This window comes from Gymnoscopelus braueri, assembly GCF_963280865.1.
Source record: "Gymnoscopelus braueri genome assembly, contig: SCAFFOLD_49, whole genome shotgun sequence".
NCBI classification, from domain to species: Eukaryota; Metazoa; Chordata; class Actinopteri; order Myctophiformes; family Myctophidae; genus Gymnoscopelus; species Gymnoscopelus braueri.
In genome coordinates, this window is record NW_027660827.1 from 458730 (window position 1) to 477196 (window position 18467).

Sequence of the window (18467 nt, forward strand, 5' to 3'; positions counted from 1 at the left end):
TTTCCTGTTCCAATGTCCGTGAATGCCATGTACCAGCGAGACAGCTTGGTAAGGGTAAAACGGGTGCGTCGCGCAACAATCACGATACCTTTGTAGCTGCTACGGACCACGTTGAGGAGGGGAGTGTCGGTGAAGGGCTCTGCTTGATCTTGCAGGCCTGGATAGCATCCAGTCATATCAGAGATGACAACACCCTGTGAGCATATGGCCAACCTATGCTGTGCCCCGTTAACTACGGCCGTGGCCACAGACAGTCGTGCTGCCTCCTGTAGCGCATCACTCCTCCAGTCCTCATTCTGGTAGATCACTTGCTCTGTGAGCGGTGCGGTGCTTTTGCGGATGGAGTCTGAGGAGAAGCTAGATACTTGGCCATTGGTGAACTCCTTGGTCATCTTCTCCATCATCTCCCGATAGGGCCTCAATATGTCCAGTGCATTTCCTGACTGGTGTTTGGCTTGCAGCATCTCCAGGAGTGCCATCACTTCAGGCTGAAATGTATCATAGCCCTCATGCAGGTGAGTGTCGGACAGAGCCTCCATATCGCTGATGCTAGCCTCAAGTTTTGACACGGCCCTTTTGAACTCAGCATTGGCTTGCTGGAGGATAACATCTGTTTCCCTCCATTTACCAGTAAAGCAAAGCGCGTTACACGCTCGAGTGTGAGACACTGCGGGCATGCCCTTGCACATGCTGACTGAACAGTTCATGTAGGGGCCAAATCTCAACTTCTTCCACAAGGAGCTCAGTGAGAACACATAAACCACAAGCTCTGAAGAAGTACGAATCTTCCACCTGCCCGCTGGCAAGATCACTCTGTAGTCACCAGGCAGCTGAGTGTTACGCACACCCTCATCGATCTCAGGGTGCAGCTGAGTCTCTGCTGCTACATAGGCCCCGTTGCTGTGGGGTTCATGTGAATGAGAAGGTGCTAGGGCATAAGGGGAAAGAGATGAGATGGCACAAAGGAAGAGCAGTGGAGCTGCCTGCCACCGCGCTTGACAGCTCACTTGCATTTGCCACCTATCAGGGCTCTGTTACGATCCCTCTGGGCAAAGTAGAAGAGGAAAACTATAGCTAAGGTGATTAGTACAGTCAGTATCATGGTAATGATGCATATGCCATGAATGGTATTTGCTAAGGCTTCCATAGCCGGTGGCTTCAGCTCTCGCGCCCATTTGGCACCTATGGCCAACTCCTTCAGGTCCTTCTCAAGCCTGAACATGTGATACATGGACGAGCTCAGGCACCACTCAAGGTGAGCGAAGGACTTGTCCGATGCTCGTGGGGCGCTGATCAATGATGTACCGCAGTGCAGCTTGGCCAGAGTCTCTAGAATGATTCTTGTTGCTCTTTCTGCTTCTGCAGACATCTGTTTCAATTGAGCTATGGTGGCTTGGGCACCGTCGTCGGTGAAGAAGGGGTGATATGTGTAGGGCACTTTGGCCTCAATGGAGCCCAGCATAAATGGCTTTAAGTTGCATGGCACCCTGATACGGCGGGCACCATGGTACACCTCAAAGTTTACGGTGGTGGTGTTGCTCTCATAGGTATCCACAGCGACCGGTACTCCAAGCCCTCCCTGGGGCCAGGAATCTGCATAATCAGCAAGCACCAAGCAGAATGGGGAGCCCTTCAGGCATGCATCTGCTTGCGAAGACAGCACAATGCGCTCGAGAGCCTCAGCAACTGGACCAAGTCCTGCACTCCAGTCATTGTGTGAGGGCACGAGCGGGACACCTTGGGGATCGTCAAGAACGTCCAGTTCGGGCCCGCTAAGGGCCATGACCCAGCCCACCTGCCCACCTGGCCGTGCAGGATATTCAAAGGTGAGCCCCGTAGTGTGCCTGGCACGGCTCACATAGCTGTAGCAGCCGCTGTCCGCTTCGACCTCGCCAGGCCACAGTTTGCCGTGTTGTGTTCCCAACACTGTGTCTAAAGCAGGGAAACGTAGGCTACGTCTCCTGAACTTGTCTTCAGGAAAAAAAACTGAGATATTCTCTCTGTCACGGCTCACAAAAGCAAGGGACCTGTCGAAGGTCGGTACTGAGGCGGGACCATGGAGAGGTACAGCGCACACACCATAAGGAATGCTGTCAGCAGCATTTACAGGTTCCAACTCAGTTGCACTCATGTACATTAACTCAGAGCCAAGGTTCATATCAGAAGCTAAGCCTAACCGGACTTCAGGCTTCACCCCTGAGACAGGGGCAAAGCCCTTGGTCTTAGGCCCAGCATCTGAGTACTGGAAGAATATGCCCGCGTCTAGCTTGTAAACTCCGTCTAGCTTGGTGAGGGGATAAACGGTATAGCCATCTTCCGAGATCTCTGTGTAGATGTAGTGAAGTTTTCGGTAATTAGCGTGCTTAAGAACACTGTCCGAAACTATCTTGAACGTAGACTCGCCACCAGTCCCTGACATTCCGTAAGTGTTGTCCAGATAACCCAACGAGTACCGTCGGACACCCGACTTGGACATGTCCTGTGCGATCTGATCCAGCTCAGCGTGGTTGTACACCCGGTCCTCTGGGTCCACCTGCTGCAAGTGCCTGTTAAAGAGCTGGACCGACGAGCAGTACCTCTGGCGGTAACGTGCTGTGGGCATAGTCACCACTATTCCTGCACGGTTGTTGCTACGCCGGCACATCTCCTCAAACAGGATAACACCGCTCCGATCTGGGTAACTCTCCAGTGAAGGGACCCTAACCCTAGTGCCATGCTTAGATCCCATCATCCAGCGCCCCGGATTGATCTTGTGGCAATCGGGGGTACTGGGGTGATCAGGAGCAAACACACCCAAGCTGTCGATGTCCAGGAATAACCCATGTTTGGCCACCACCTCAGCCAGCTGTTGCAGTGAATCTTCCGCTTGGTAGGCCAACCTTGATGTGACAGGGGGAGCTCCAGGTATGAGAGGTATGAGGTTACTGATACGCAGAACCTCTGCAAGGTCAAACGCTTTCACAGCTGGTACAATCTCAAGCTCTGAGCCATACCTGAATTGTAGGCTCTCAAAATCCTTAACTGAGACCTGATCCACAGAAATCTCTACCACAGCTATAAACAACCTCTGGATATAGCCCTGGCCAACATGGTTGAGCTGTAGCATCCAGTCGAAGACTGATGCGACCTCTACCAAATTGGGCCTTGTGTCAAAGGAAATTTTCACCCCAATGCGACCAGGCCACCTCTGCCTTATTATGGTGTCTATGGTGCTCTTCCCATTCTCAGATATGTATAGGTTGCGAGGGTAGTGTCCTGGCTCCCCAGATGCATGACTGTGAGGTATCATCACAGTTGAAGTGATGTCACCGGTCATTACTCGCAACTCAATTAGGGTAGTGTCACAATGTTGCATATCAAAGGGCGCAGCTGGGCTGGAGTGTGCAGGGCCGTGGCTCAATGTGAACACAAACTCTGTAACCAGACAGAAGCGCTCTGTGCTTGGGTAGGTAGAACCTATCAAGCTCCTTCCGGTCCGCAGGCTGAAATGATCTGGTGGATCATATGACACTGTGAGAGTCCAACCGGACTGGGGAATAAATACTTTGGCCCTGTTCAGGCATGCCGGCGAGCAGGGCCCAAGTGGGTTCATGTAGTCAAGTACTGCCTGTGTGCAGTTGCAATGTGTGCTAATCTTTGGCTCCCAATGGGAGTTAACCGGGATGTCCTTTATCAATATGAGTTTATCACCACCATAAGCTTTCGATTTGAGCGTCAGGGTCAGCTCTATGCTGCGGTAAGTGAAACATGTGAAGCCAGGAATCACCAGGAACCCAAGGTAGATCCAGTCCTGAACATAACCATGGTGCAATTCATGCCTGTAGTCTCTACCGTTCATGGACAACAGCTCAACACGGGCACCATCTGAACCCGTAGCTCGCCATATCAAGTCCGGCTTGCTGACCTTGTAGTTGCTCAGGGTTTCCACTGGCATTGTCAGGAATGCACGTACGACCACTTCCTTTGCACCATGCTCACACCACACATTTGGCATGTCCACAAGAATGCCTAGAATGGGCTCCGGGTGCTTTAAAACGGGTTCAATCACATTTTGGTATAACTCCGTGGCAGATGTGTTAAACCCAGAATTCAGCAGTTTGGCATACATATGTTGAGCTGATTTGTATTTTAACAAGCACAGGGTTAAGGGATAATTTTTCTTAGGACAAAGGTTCTTCATCACTTCCTCAGGCAAGGTCCTTGTCCACTGTAGGTTCAGTTCATCCATCATGATCACTTCATGTTCACTGGGAATTGGTGCAATGACTGTTAAGTGTTTTGAGCGGACTTCTGTGGGTGAGACACAAACAGTGTCGTGCCATGTTGTTCCCTGGACTAGTGTGACCTGGTCACCGGAGCAATTACTGTGCATTATGCAGGCTTCTGAGTATCCAGGGGTGCGCCCAACGTGAAAACCTTCATAGCACCGTGTAGAGCAGTAGCCATCCCTGCCGGCCTGACCTAAAGGGCAGCGGTACCTACACCTGGGTGTTAGCCCCTCACAAGAGTACAGCCGTGCATTTCTTCCGCAACTCTTTTTGGCCAGTTCTACCATATCTGACCCATTAGCAGCTAACCAGCAACTCTCCAGGTCAAGTTGCATGAAGGTCCTGTTTCCTTGTTCAATTGAAGCCAGCTGTTGCATCAGCAACATGGTGTTTAGACCAACAATGACTGCCTTTTGTGTGATTGCCATTTCGGTAGTCTCAGTGAGCCAAGGTGTTAACGCTCATGGCTCTGGCCACAGGGTTAATTTGGCAAGCTCTCAAGACTCTCAAATGCCACCAACCACTATTACTGACTTTCCCGCTATCACCCCAGTACAGGATGCCGGAAGGATCCGTGGGCCCGAGGAAGACACCAGGAGGCCTGTGCTCCTTAGTCTCTTTGATGGTACGAGTAGCATCTGCAAGCCCTTCTTGAACGCCGGATGGGAAGTCCACACGCTCGATATTCTCAGCACTCACCAACCTACCATATGCAAGGACATACTAAAGTGGGAACAACAGAACTGGTCGGGGAACTTTCCAGATGTTATCTTCGCGGGGCCAGAATGCAAGAACTATAGCCGGGCTAGGAGCAAGGCCAAAAGGCCAAGGAACCTAGACTACGCCGACAAGCTGGTGACCAAGATGCTTGAAATCATTGACTACTTCCACAAGAAGAACCCAAAGCTACAATACTTTGTGGAGAACCCAGATTCCAGCTTGATGTGGAAGAGATTGATCTCAGCCCCTCTGTATGCTGATAAAAAAAAACATTTCCTGAGTCAGTTGTCCAAGCTCGATATCTGCAATTCATCGGGCAAGGAACAAAATATATTTAGGAAGCACAAAGCTCTTGCATCGCTTGCGAACAAGGCATCGCAAAAAGATGGACACGTGGTCTTGCTCGATTACTGTCAGTATGGTACCCTGTACAGAAAGCGGACGCGGATCATGACCAACAACCCATTCCATGGGCTGCTCTGCAACCCCTCGACATGTAAGTCTATGAAGAATGGCAGGCATCTGCAGACGGCACAGCGGGGTCCAGGTAGATCCAGAGATGGGAAGAGTATGAAGAACGATGCCATCCCCCTCGACACACTACATGCGTACCCAGATCGTCTAGTTCATGCCATTTTCGAACATGTCAAGAACGGTTTGGCTGAGCCCAGAGAAAAGAAAGGGCTGAATATCTAAATGATGGTTATCACCCATTCTGCAATAAAATGAATTACATTTTACACTCTGAACAACTTTTGTATTGGACATGTTTGCCTTTAATGCCTAGAAAGTGGTTAGATTTCTAACGGTATAGCCACAAGGTGGCGCTGTGTTTTTAAAAAAAAATACGTTTTTGACCCCCCCCCCCCCTAAAAAAAACCCTAGATTTTGCCAACCATCCCACCTGACTAATTGAAGGACGCTGAGTCCAATGGTGCTGGTCCCGATTTTTTTTTATGTTTGGAAAGTGGTTAAATCACAGTTACTAATAACTTAAAGATTCTAACAAAAAATAAAAGAATTGACCACCCCACCTGACTAATTGAAGGACGCTGAGTCCAATGGTGCTGGTCCCGAAAATGTTTGGAAAGTGGTGAAATCACAGTTACAAATAATACACTACTAATACAAACAAATGTTTTTATGATATTTATTTTGCAATAAGATATTTGACATTACATTTACATACTTAGGTAACAAAGCAAATGTAGTTCAACTGTTTTGGCTGCACCTTCACCCTGAGTTTGTGATGATCATGTACCTTTTTATGTATTGGGCATGGGAATTGTGACTTAGTCATTGCACTCACAATTGTCATTTCTTGGTCATGTCTTTCCACTCTTGTATCAACCCCCCACAGCTCTTTCAATTGTTTCCTCACTTTGCAGAGCAGCTCTTCTCCTGGTGCCATTGAGGACCCTCCTGCAAACAACCTCCTACCATGCTCTCCACTGCAGAGCACTTTATCAAAACCCGGTCCCAGGGATGACACGTCTGGCTCGATTGGGTTTGAGGATAGCCCAACTGAAGCTGCTTCAGGACTCTCGCAGTCAGGTTGCGGATACTGGGAGTTGAATGTGGCCACATACTTGAATGCTGCAATGCCCTGAGCATCTTGCTTGTTGCAGTTAGGCAGCCTTATGCTCTTCCTGCTTGCATATGGTCCAACGTCCACAGCTGACTCCCTAGGCTCGTTCCGAGTGGATACAAGCAAGCACTTTGCGCCGAAGGTGACTTTCATATCTTTAACTTTGGCTATGTCGCAGAGGCCACACCGTTTTGGGTCTGCGGGCTTGGAAAGCAGTGCGTAGTGGAGTGCTCGTTTACCGAGATTTCTAATCAGGCTTCTGTATGCGTCTATACCACTGAGGCTGCAGAGCTCGACTGGAAGATACCAAAGCATCCTCAGGCTGAGTTTAACCTTGCTGGACACCCGCGCGTACACAGCAACCTTACCCACATCCACTGGGTCCAGCGTACTGCGCATAGATGAACCCATTGAGCTCAGTACGTCGCTTAAAGCTGAGATCAGGCTGATCGCCATTAGTTTGCATACCTTGAACCTGGTGATATCATCACCTTTTACGGACAGGTTCAGGTGATGAGTAGAGCAGCACTTTAGGTCGATATCTAAGTTCAACCTGCTCACCGGTCTCCCGGGTAAGAAAACCTCGTTGTAGCATAAGTCTTCGAATGGTCTACGTCGGCTGAGATTGCCGCGAGAAGTCACTACGTATGTGTGCAGGTTCTTACCGCGGAGCGGGTCAAACGGATCGTTCATGAGCAACACAGGGTTTATGGTGCCCCAAGAGCTGCGGTCCGGTAGCCCACTTAGACCGAGGGCTTTTTTGCCTGTGCAGTAAGACAGCAGGTAGTCAAACGTAACATCATTGCACACCTTCACCTTGTATTCCCCGTTGATCTGAGAGTCAGCGAGAACCAACGGAGAACTGTTAAACTCAACTATCCTCTGCACCGTGGGGTCCAACACTTGAGCAGGCTCTTCCGAGTCTGGGTAGCTGTTAGGGCTCAAATGCTTTGTAGGAGCATCTGCACCGGTTGAAATCTCATAATCTGAATCTGCTGCGTTTATTTGTGGAGCCTCGTTCACATCCCTCTGAGTTTCGCTAGGAGCCTCTTTGGTCATCAGGGGAGTCTGGTATGAGTACTTCCACTCGCTGTATCGTCCTTGGTCGCATCCCTTTAACTCCACACCGTGAAGTTCTAGGTGTTGCTTGCTGCTGCAGTCTAGGAGCCCAGAGGACTTGATCATCTCCTGAAAACTTGGGAGATCACTTGTGGAGGGTTCCTCGAAGTACATTGTAAGTGCACGGCTGAACAAAGGCCAATGGTGCATGATGTCATAGCCCCTTTTCATCATCTCCGTTACAGTTGCACCAAAAAGTTCATGTGTCCGTTTCCCCATTGCAAGCTCCATGTCATCGGGGTCCATGAACCCTGACCGTAGGTACTTTGCCGGGGATATGCCTTGTTGTGAAACCATTTTGATCAGTGCCTTGGTCGAGGCAGCTTGCGGAACACTCTCAAGGAGAATATGTTTCCGTGGTGAGCAAACGAGACTCTCTCTGGCACTGATCTGGAAGTCTTTCACTGCAACAATCTTGACTTGGGTCAGGGCACTCATGTCGCATGTTAGGGCCCTGCCCCTGAGGACCTGATTTTTCCTCACATCCAGCAGGGCATCATTTGCAGTCCACAATTCCCAGGATACACCGTTGCAGGCTCTAGTAAGGTAGACGATCGGGTCATCCGGCTCTGCGCTTCTGGACCTCTTCATTTGGAACCTGTATGCGTGTATGAAACTCACAAGACTTTTTAAATTTCTTTGTTCCTTAACTGGCTATTTTGAGAGAGCTAAACCTTCAGTCATATGTGCATTCTGGAAAGGGTGTGGCCAATCAAAGGGGGTTGGGGGCTGGGAGAATAGAGAAAACAATAGAGATAGGGTGCAAAGCAAAAGCAAATGCAAAGCAGGCTTGAAAAGGCAAAAATATATTAAAAGCAGAGGTGTGAAAAAGCAAAAAAAATTAAAAAGGAGCAAACCAACACTTACATCATGGCCTGAGGAGAGAAAGTGAGCATAGGCGGGCTCCCTGTAGCCTGTCTTGAATTTGTAGATCCTGTTTTCTGGGGTGCCACACCAGTCGGAAACCTTCTCAATCTCATAGAAGGACTCCAGTTTCTGTATCTTCTTCATCATTGACTCGACTCCCCTCTTCAATTCGCTGCACAGGTATCTGTTCTGGGCCTGAACCATAACGTTGATCTCTAGGTGCAGCAAGAGTGCTGCGAGTATTATCTTCATTGCCATGCTTTTCCCAACCTGCCGGGGGGCAACGCAGAGCGTGTAAGGGTTTGCATAACGGGCGAATAAAATGTCTATTACGCGGCCATGGGTAATGCCCGGTCGCTTATAGTCATAACGCTCTGAACCCAAAGGGGCCAGGTGCAGCTTGGCCAACAGCTTGTGCTTGTATTTGAACAACGAGTCACCAAACTGATTTTTTGTGATTCCCAGCACGACACCGCGGACCAACTCAAGCTGAAAAGGCTCCAAGCGCATTTGATTGACTGTGAAATATTCAAAGACCCGTTGTACCATTCGTTCGAAACGGACCATCACAGAGCTGGACCCATCATCGCCATTTGCGCTGCAAAGCTTCTGCTTCAGCTCTTGAATGTGCTTAATGGTGTTTTCCATCCCAATGACCCTTATCATATCAGCCTTGTATCTGCGGTCAGTGTTGATCTGGTTGTACTCAAGTAGCTGGTCCTTGGCAAGCAGCAGATCACGCTGATCATCGAGTGATTTGTTGACCCTAATCCTTATGCAATCTGATGCCAAGCAGGGGGCCACCGTTCTCTCCCTGGCCAGGAGGTCAGGCACCGAAGCGGTGAGCAGCCAGCTCATCTTGCAAGGGTCCAAGCTTAAAGCATCAGGTTCGGGCAGCGGAAGGTGCTGCATTCCTATATGGCAGGATGATGACGATGATGATGATGATGATGATGATAGTTGCTGTGTGGATGTAGCAACTGTTCTTTGCTCTCCTGAAGAAATACTCAATGGGCCTATGACACTCGCGACATCTGCTGAATCTCTCATGGGAGCGGACATTGAGAGCATCGAGCATGTGGCACTACCTGCTAAGATTTACTTCAGGTACTGCTGGGCCTTTACTGGTCCAATGTGTCCTAACGCTAAGTCAGTTGAAATTAGTAGGCAGCTGATGGGTCACGCAGACCTCAATACATGTAAGCTTAACATGGACCTTGCCAACCATTCAGTTAAATGTTTTTGGCAGCTGGAGGACGGAGCCCTTGTCAGGGTCTCCTCCTTCGCACAGGACGTTGCTTTCAGAAGGCTGCGACATGCGGCAATGGTGAAGCAGGCCTTCCACGGAAACGCGGAGAGTTACAAGGCCATGTGTTTCAACCGGTCTTACGCAGAAACCCACCTTAAGAGGCTGTGCGCGCAAGCCATCCGTTATGCAGGGTGCGGAGAGGAGCCATTCCACAACATGTACGCCAACCACCCCCTATGGCCTCCTCCCGAGTCATGGAGCTTGCAGCGCTACGACGCACGCGTAGCACTGCTGGATGAAAAGCCCATTGAGTGCGTGGTCATACCTGATGGTGCTGTGCTGCTCTCAGAGCTGAGGCCGCTGTACAGGGCCTACTTCCACTATGTATTGACTAGACTTGATGATTACTTAGCACCAAAGGTCAGTCTACTAGATGCGGAGTGGCTAGTCGACTACGATTCATCTGAGATCAAACACGCTCGGTCATTACGGTACAGCGTTTACAAGAGGATGCTCATAGTGCTGGGGTTGTTTTTCAACTGCCCGTGAGTACAGAGACTACTAACTTTTACAACTCTGATGGCTATGTAGAGCAAACCCCCAAAAAACATGTCTGTATACATGGACAATCCTACAGAGGGTTTTCGTGACCCGTTGGTTCTCGATTTTCTGAAAGCCATGGGTTTAACCACTGGACTTAAACAAACCTTCAAGAAATACAACTTTGTGCAGTTCATCCGAATGCCTGCAGATGTTGTAAATAATTACGGAAAGGAATTTGTGGCAAAGTATGTGGAACTACTTCACAGGATAAGCACACTGTGCAAGGCAGGCATTTCTTTGGATGACAGTTTTAAACAAGAAGTGGCTAATTACTCTATTAGGGAGCTTTATCCTCCCAAGATTGACATGTGTCAACTGCAGACCAAACATTCATCATTGAGAGCAGATAACGATCAGGAGTATTACGAAACCCAAAGAGAGGCCATAGAGTCTGGTGTTGAAGGACTTGACAAGGAGGGACAAGTCTTTCCCCACACCAGCACAAGGGAATTTCCTTGCAACAATGAAACCGAGTCCTGTTATTTCTCCAAGTATAACGCAGGGGGCTTGGATTCAAACTGCTACTACACTAAACCTGGAAAGATCTCACAATACTATGAGGATACCACAAAAAACGGGGCAGAAAACGTGTTCTACTGAACCTGCCCCACCACCAATTGGCCACGGATTGGACCAGGAGGACAACGCTGAGCTCCAACCGGGTGGAACACTTGGAATGCCACCAGAGCTGGAAGCAAGACTAAAAAAAAAACGCAGAGAAAAAGTACACAGTAACATTGAGAGATCTGAAATAAATATACCAAAAACAAACGGATGACATTGTGTTTTTTTATATGTTATATGATGTATATAAGACTACATCAACCACTTTACCTGTGAATTTACCTGTGAATTTGAGTTTGCCTTTCTTCAGGTGGGAATACCATGAATTGAATTGTATAGGCTGACATGAAAAGGTTAGAGCGCCACTGATATAGAAACATTATATGTTTTAAAAAAAACTGTAGGCCTCAAACTCTCAAATAAACTCAATTTTACCTGAGAGATAAAACCCCCTTCTTTATTGGATCACTTTCCTTGAGTATTTAAGGCAAGATCTGTTTGTGTTATTGTCAGTCCTTATATGCCCCCTTACACTTCTTAGAGACATGGGACTCGTAAGGACTGGTGAAGAGAGGAAGGCAGCCTTGGGGTTTTATATCCAGATCTAGTGAGCATTGACCAAGAGAGAAATATGGCCTCCTGCACCATGATCCCTTCTAAAGAACAATTTCTGTGTTCCATCTGTATGGACGTGCTCAATGCACCAGTCACAACTCCATGTGGGCACAACTATTGTAAGATCTGTATTAATCATTATTGGGAGACTGCAAGCGTGTGTATGTGTCCATTGTGTAGAAAAACCTATTCACACATACCACAACTATCTGTCAATACTTGTATTTCTGAGACTGTTAATCACTTCAGGAAACACTGGAACTGGAAAGATGAATATGAAAAACACAAGCCTGAAATTGACAAGATGATCGAAGAGAGAAAACTTAAGATCCAAGAATGCAAACGCTCAGTACAGCTCAGCAAGAAACACACAGAGACAGTGATGGCGTGTGGTTCGCAAGCCATCACTGGTCTGATCAAGTGGATTGAGAAAGGCCGGGAAAAGCTCAGTGATCAGGTTGCAAAGGAGCAAAAAAAGAGAGAGAAACTGGTGGAAAACGTTATAGAAAAGCTACAACAGGAAATATCTCAGTTGGAAAACATCAGCTCTGAAAGGCTACTCAACACCAACATCCCTGCACGCAAAGATGATTGGACAAAAACAATCAACGGACATCTCTCTTCCTTTGCGAATACTGAATTGGTTGCTCAGGATGGGATGTTTGAGCTGTGCAAGCAAATCGATCAGGAAAAGAGCATGATAGGTGAAAAGGTTAAACAGAATCTTGCAGGTACCACAAAGATATTCTGGCATCAGAATAGTTTTTTAAGAACCTTTGTAGGAATGTACATCTTATCATCCTCCATTATTTATTATTATTTACTATCCATGCTTCTCAGCCACAGGACTACATAGTCACACTATCAACTTTCCCTCAATCCTCACACATGTCATATACCATAACAAAATAACTTATATCCTTGCCCATATCAATTTTAAGGACAAACCAGTTTGAACTGGTTGATTTCTAATCCGAAAATGTCCCTCTTTATTGGATTACTTTCCTTGAGTATTTAAGGCAAGATCTGTTGGTGTTATTGTCAGTCCTTCAGAAAATGTCCAGACATGTTTTGTATGCCCATGGGCATGGGCGGATTCTGGTGTTGCTGATTTGCCTTACACTTCTTAGAGACATGGGACTCGTAAGGACTGGTGAAGAGAGGAAGGCAGCCTTGGGGTTTTATATCCAGATCTAGTGAGCATTGACCAAGAGGGAAATATGGCCTCCTGCACCATGATCCCTTCTAAAGAACAGTTTCTGTGTTCCATCTGTATGGACGTGCTCAATGCACCAGTCACAACTCCATGTGGGCACAACTATTGCAAGATCTGTATTAATCATTATTGGGAGACTGCAAGCGTGTGTATGTGTCCATTGTGTAGAAAAACCTATTCACACATACCACAACTATCTGTCAATACCTGTATTTCTGAGACTGTTAATCACTTCAGGAAACACTGGAACTGGAAAGATGAATTTGAAGAAAAACACAAGCCTGAAATTGACAAGATGATCGAAGAGAGAAAACTTAAGATCCAAGAATGCAAACGCTCAGTACAGCTCAGCAAGAAACACACAGAGACAGTGATGGCGTGTGGTTCGCAAGCCATCACTGGTCTGATCAAGTGGATTGAGAAAGGCCGGGAAAAGCTCAGTGATCAGGTTGAAAAGGAGCAAAAAAAGAGAGAGAAACTGGTGGAAAACGTTATGGAAGAGCTACAACAGGAAATATCTCAGTTGGAAAAAATCAGCTCTGAAAGGCTACTCAACACCAACATCCCTAAACGCATAGATGATTGGACAAAAACAATCAACGGACATCTCTCTTCCTTTGCGAATACTGCAATGTTTGCTCAGGAGGGGATGTTTGAGCTGTGGACGCAAATCGATCAGGAAAAGGGCATGATCGGTGAAAAGATTAAGCGGAATAATGTGGATGCTGCTATCAGGAGGATCCAGCACTATACAGTGGATATAACTATGGACCCAGACACAGTGAGTCCCTGGTTCGATGTGTCTGATGATGGAAAACAAGTGAAGGTTAGAAGTGTAAAACAGAATCTCGCAAGCACCACAAAGAAAGTATGGCATCAGAACTATTTTTTAGGAACACAAACATTCTCCTCAGGTAGGTTTTACTTTGAGGTTCAGGTTAAAGGGAAGGACTTTTGGTGTGTAGGAATTAGCACAGAGTCCATCAACAAGAATGAAGCAAGCATGACTTTCAACGATTTCTGCCCCAGCAAGGGTTGCTGGGCTTTAACCATGTGCAAAGGAATAATAACCCCTTTTCAAAAAAAACGTTTTGGTTCATTTGGTTCAACACAGCAGGTTAAGAAAGTGGGAGTGTTTGTGGATTACGAGGGACGTATGGTCTCTTTTTTCGAACCTGAGGCAAGAGTTTGTATCTACTCATTCAGAGACTGCTGCTTCACTGATAAACTCTATCCATTGTTCTCTCCTGGTTACTTAAATGGTACCAACTCCGCTCCTCTGATCATATGTCCTGTCCATGTGCAGGCATATACCCACAAGGATGGCCAGAATGAATCCTCTCCACCTTCTAAAAAAAAGAAAACTCAGTCCGTGATGACCTCATTTGTTCAAACCTATATCTAAGCGTGTTGTCTGAATCCTATTCATTGTTCGAAACAGATGATCAGATACTTTCTGTATCATGGCAGAAGCTCCCCACCTTGTGTGTTTTGGCACTAAAAAACAATACACTCTGATCAAGGAGACTGAATCTTTGTTGAAGAACAGCGGCTTCTATTGGGGTCCAATGAGTGCAGAGGAGGCGTACAGAGAACTTCTAGGTACCCCTGTGGGAACCTTCCTCATCCGTGACAGTGCTCATCAAAAGTACTTTTTCACAATGTCCTACAGTACATTCACGGGTCCTAGGAGCTCACGCATAAAGGTGGAAGACATGGGGTTCCGTCTCTACATCGACCCTGAACGTTGGTTCCCAACCCTTTTCGCTCTGTTGAAACATTACAGAGTTGAAGGAAAAATCACCATTGCTCACAGGAAACGAAGGCCAGATTTGAAGGAGATGTGTCGCAAGTGCATAATGGAAGCATGTTGCTGTGAGGAAAACGTGGAACAGCTTCCTACAAGCCCTGTTTTGAAGGAGTTTCTGAAGATGTTTCCCCATGATTTTTAGGGGGCTGGGTGTTGTCGTCTGATGAATGTTCAATAAAAATGATCACTATCGCACAAAAATATTGTTTGTCAGTAATTCCTGCAGGGTGGAGATCTAACTCCTCTCTCAGGTCAAAGTGAGTTCATCTGAAAATTTGAGGTAGGGTTAGACCAAAGTGTTTTCTCTCTGTCTGGAAGCAGTATGTTTTCTCTCTGAATGTGTCTCTCTCTAAATGTGTCTTCAGGTCAAATTCAGTTCAGGGCAAACTGAGTACATTTGGAGTTGAGGTATTCTGACAGAATACCAGAAGTATTATGACAAACTAGTGCGAGTGAAGGTCAAACTGAGTTTATTTGACAATGGTACAAAAAGGTGTTCTGAAAGAAAACACACAATCTCTCTGTCTTCTCTCAGTCTCGATATCAAATGTCTGTACTTGTGAGAAATAAACACATCAACAAAAGAAACAGGCACAAGTTGAATGATGTTTTCTTTGTTATTTATTTATTCAACTCAAAATGATAACAAAAAATAGATACAGTAAAGAAAATCTTGAAAAAACGGGAGAAACACACAATTTAGCTATATAGTAATTATTGTCAAAACTGATGGAGTACTGCTGTGCAGTTTGTTCACATCATTTGCAAAGTGTGCATGGGAAATACAGATGAGTTTCTCTCTAACTCCCTTTTACGCGGACCATGTCATCGCTGAAACTTTCACTCCTGCATTTCGGGCAGGTTCCATGTCCATGAGTGCCTGTCCATATGGCAATGCACTTCTGACATCCAACCAGATTGGTGCACTTTGGACAAAATATTGGATTCTCCATCAACTCTTGGCAACACGTGCAAAGATAAGTAGATGCCTGTTCATGAGTCAAGGCCACAGTGCTGAGTCCGTTAGTGTTGGCAGTCTCTGAGATTGACGTCTCTTCTCTTTCATCACATATATCATCCCTCCCCATCATCTCTAGAATCTGCTTATGGGGAGATGCCTCCCCATAAGGATAGGCTGAATATATTGCAGCAATTTCTTCTCGGGTTGACTTGCTAATGTCCTTGTACTCTTCTTCATCATCATGGAAGTATAATTTAAAAAAATTCTTGTAATCCTGAAAGTGTGTACTCTCCATCCGTTCCAGATGTTCAAGTACCTTAATTCCTGAATCCTGAACTGTAGAAACCTCAGTCTCTCTCTCTCTCTCTCTGTGTGTGCTGTGAGTGCTGTGTGTCAGAGTCCTGTCCAAAAAAGTTCTTGCACTTCTTTTCATCTCGGGATTCTTGTTGAGACTTTCGAAAAGATATGGATCGAGCTCCTTTACGCAATCGTACAGCAAGTACAATTGATGCTTAAGAAAAATAAAAAGTTGTCTCATCATGCTGTGAGGTGTTTTTTCCACTTTCAAGATTTCATTTTGTTCACCTCTAATAGCACCCCTCTCAATCAAGCCATCTATGATAACTTGTGGCAAAGAACACCTTTGAATCAGATCCGAACGCCGCACCTTGACCCAATCTGCCTTTTCGGTGTTGGTCATGTTGCTCATCTTGTAGATGATGTTGTTGTTGTTCAAGGTCTCACTGGATGCAATGTGTTAGGTGAGTGTATGGAAGGAGTTGGGCTGGGCTCTTAAAAACTGCTTACATTTGTACTGAAGGTTTATGTAAATTTAAGTGAACCAACCAATCACAACCCTCAGTTCTCACACCAGAGAGAAACAACAACCTTTGTTACTTGCAATGTGTGCTTTATTTAGTTATTTCATATGTTTTACATGGATTTTTTCTTTACCCCCAGTACAAGAAAGTCAGTGGTGAAAAATACGTACACCCCTTCCCGATAGCTTGCTTGTTGGTGTCTCTGAGTTCTTTTTGCCAATTTGGGGTATTATGACAACTGAGGGAAGCAACATACAAATACACATTTTTTTGCACACACACTTTAGGTGTTCCCCAGTCAAAACGTGGGAATCTTCACCCCTCCCACGAAAAGAATAGTGCGACCCTTCTTGCCATCGGTCCGAATCCTAGTGATGAAAAAGAGGAAAGGTACATTGACAATGAACTCCCTAAACCTTGTATCCTCCATACCAAACAGAGTCATTCCAGTAACAGCGGCAGCCACCGTGCCCTCCTCGTCCACCACCACCATGCACTTTTGCTTAGTTGTCCCAATTAAAGGCACACTCAATTTTTCCAAGGCTTCCCCCAGCTTCAGTTCGCATTCCATCCGCCACTTGGGCAACACCACTTTATACCGACAAGCGTATAGGGCTAAGTCAAGGTCCAGGTAGGGCGTTATATCCGACACGCTGTGCAGCAGTTCACACACGTTGTGAACCTCTAACCCCCTCTGAGGTATCAGAATATGCATGACAGCTTTGTCTTCGCCCTCGTAGGGCAGGTGCAGAACCCTGAAGAGTTTTTGGTTCTCCGTAATCTGCGTTGGGGTGTTAGACTCCTCCGTGCGACACATGGCTTGGACTTGCATTTCAGAGTTTGGCTCGTAGAAGAAACTTTGGTCTTGCGTGTTAAATTTGTTAAATTTTGTCTTCCAAGTACCCTTGAAGTAAACTGCGTTCATTGCCACTAGTCTAGCGCCCTTAACATCATAGGAGTTCATCATGTTTTTGATCATGCCATTTGTATGTGTTTTGGCAAACTCATTTAACAGGTCAACAAGCTCCTTGCTCTCTAGATCAGACTTAATGGGTTTCACAACCACGTAGACGCACTGCTCAGTGAGCAGCACCATTAGCTCCTCAGGAATCTCCTCAAAGTTGCAGCCCCACATTAAGTTGGCTGTCTTAGTTGAGCTTGAGTTTCCGATGTCGTCGTTCAAGCCTCTACGCCTGAGCGGCTCACCGGTCCACTCAGGGACAGGGACACCAGCTTTTTTTGCTTCTAGAAACTCATTGCGAAATAACGCCAGGGCCGCGACGCTGGTGAAGCCCAGCGGGCAAATGCAAATGTTATGGGTGCGCCCGTAAACTTGCATTAGCTCCAATGACATCTTTGTGGCTTTGTCCATTGCTGCTGAAATTATGTCAGGTGTTGTGCTTCTAGAGCTAGATCAGGGACAACTCAGAGTCTTACACAGACCAATGTATACTTGAGCAACAGAGCTCTGTAGGACCCGCCCCGTCTAACAGGATCCTGGCCATCTATGTAAGACTAGCGTTTTTGCTAGAGTGCACCTTAATGAAACATTGTAATAGGGATGACTGTAGGGTGTGAGTCTCCAGGGTTTATCATAGTTAACAAGTTGCGAACAACAGAGCAATATTTACACACCAGAGAGAAACAACAACCTTTGTTACTTGCAATGTGTGCTTTATTTAGTTCTTTCATATGTTTTACAGGGATTTTTTCTTTACCCCCACCCAGTACAAGAAAGTCTGTGGTGAAAAAAACGTACACCCCTTCCCCATAGCTTGCTTGTTGGTGTCTCTTACGCTCCAAACTACGCAGGACACAGGTTTTGATCAGAGAGGGACAAAAACCATATATACATATCTTCCCAGATTTTATCACAATTGTCATGATCATTAATTCCATCAAAGAACACGATGCGATCTCCCACCACTGAACAGAACTTGCCCCTTGTATTATGTGGGCGTTTTCCCTTGGTCTCCAATCTCTTCCAGGAGCGGCTCTCTGGGCTGAACTTCAGCAGATCATCGTAGTACGGGTTAGGGTTTGGTACCCTGTGTTCAACATTACAG

General features: G+C 46.5%; 1 protein-coding gene across 1 annotated transcript; it reads right to left on the reverse strand.

The window, feature by feature from the left end:
- Positions 1-16699: 16699 nt before the first annotated feature.
- Positions 16700-17773, reverse strand: LOC308081154 (neuroserpin-like; the record flags this gene model as incomplete). Its single annotated transcript, XM_080457550.1, has 1 exon — positions 16700-17773. The coding sequence occupies one exon, from the start codon at positions 17771-17773 to the stop codon at positions 16700-16702; it is 1074 nt and encodes a 357-aa protein (XP_080313676.1).
- Between the last annotated feature and the right edge of the window lie 694 nt (positions 17774-18467).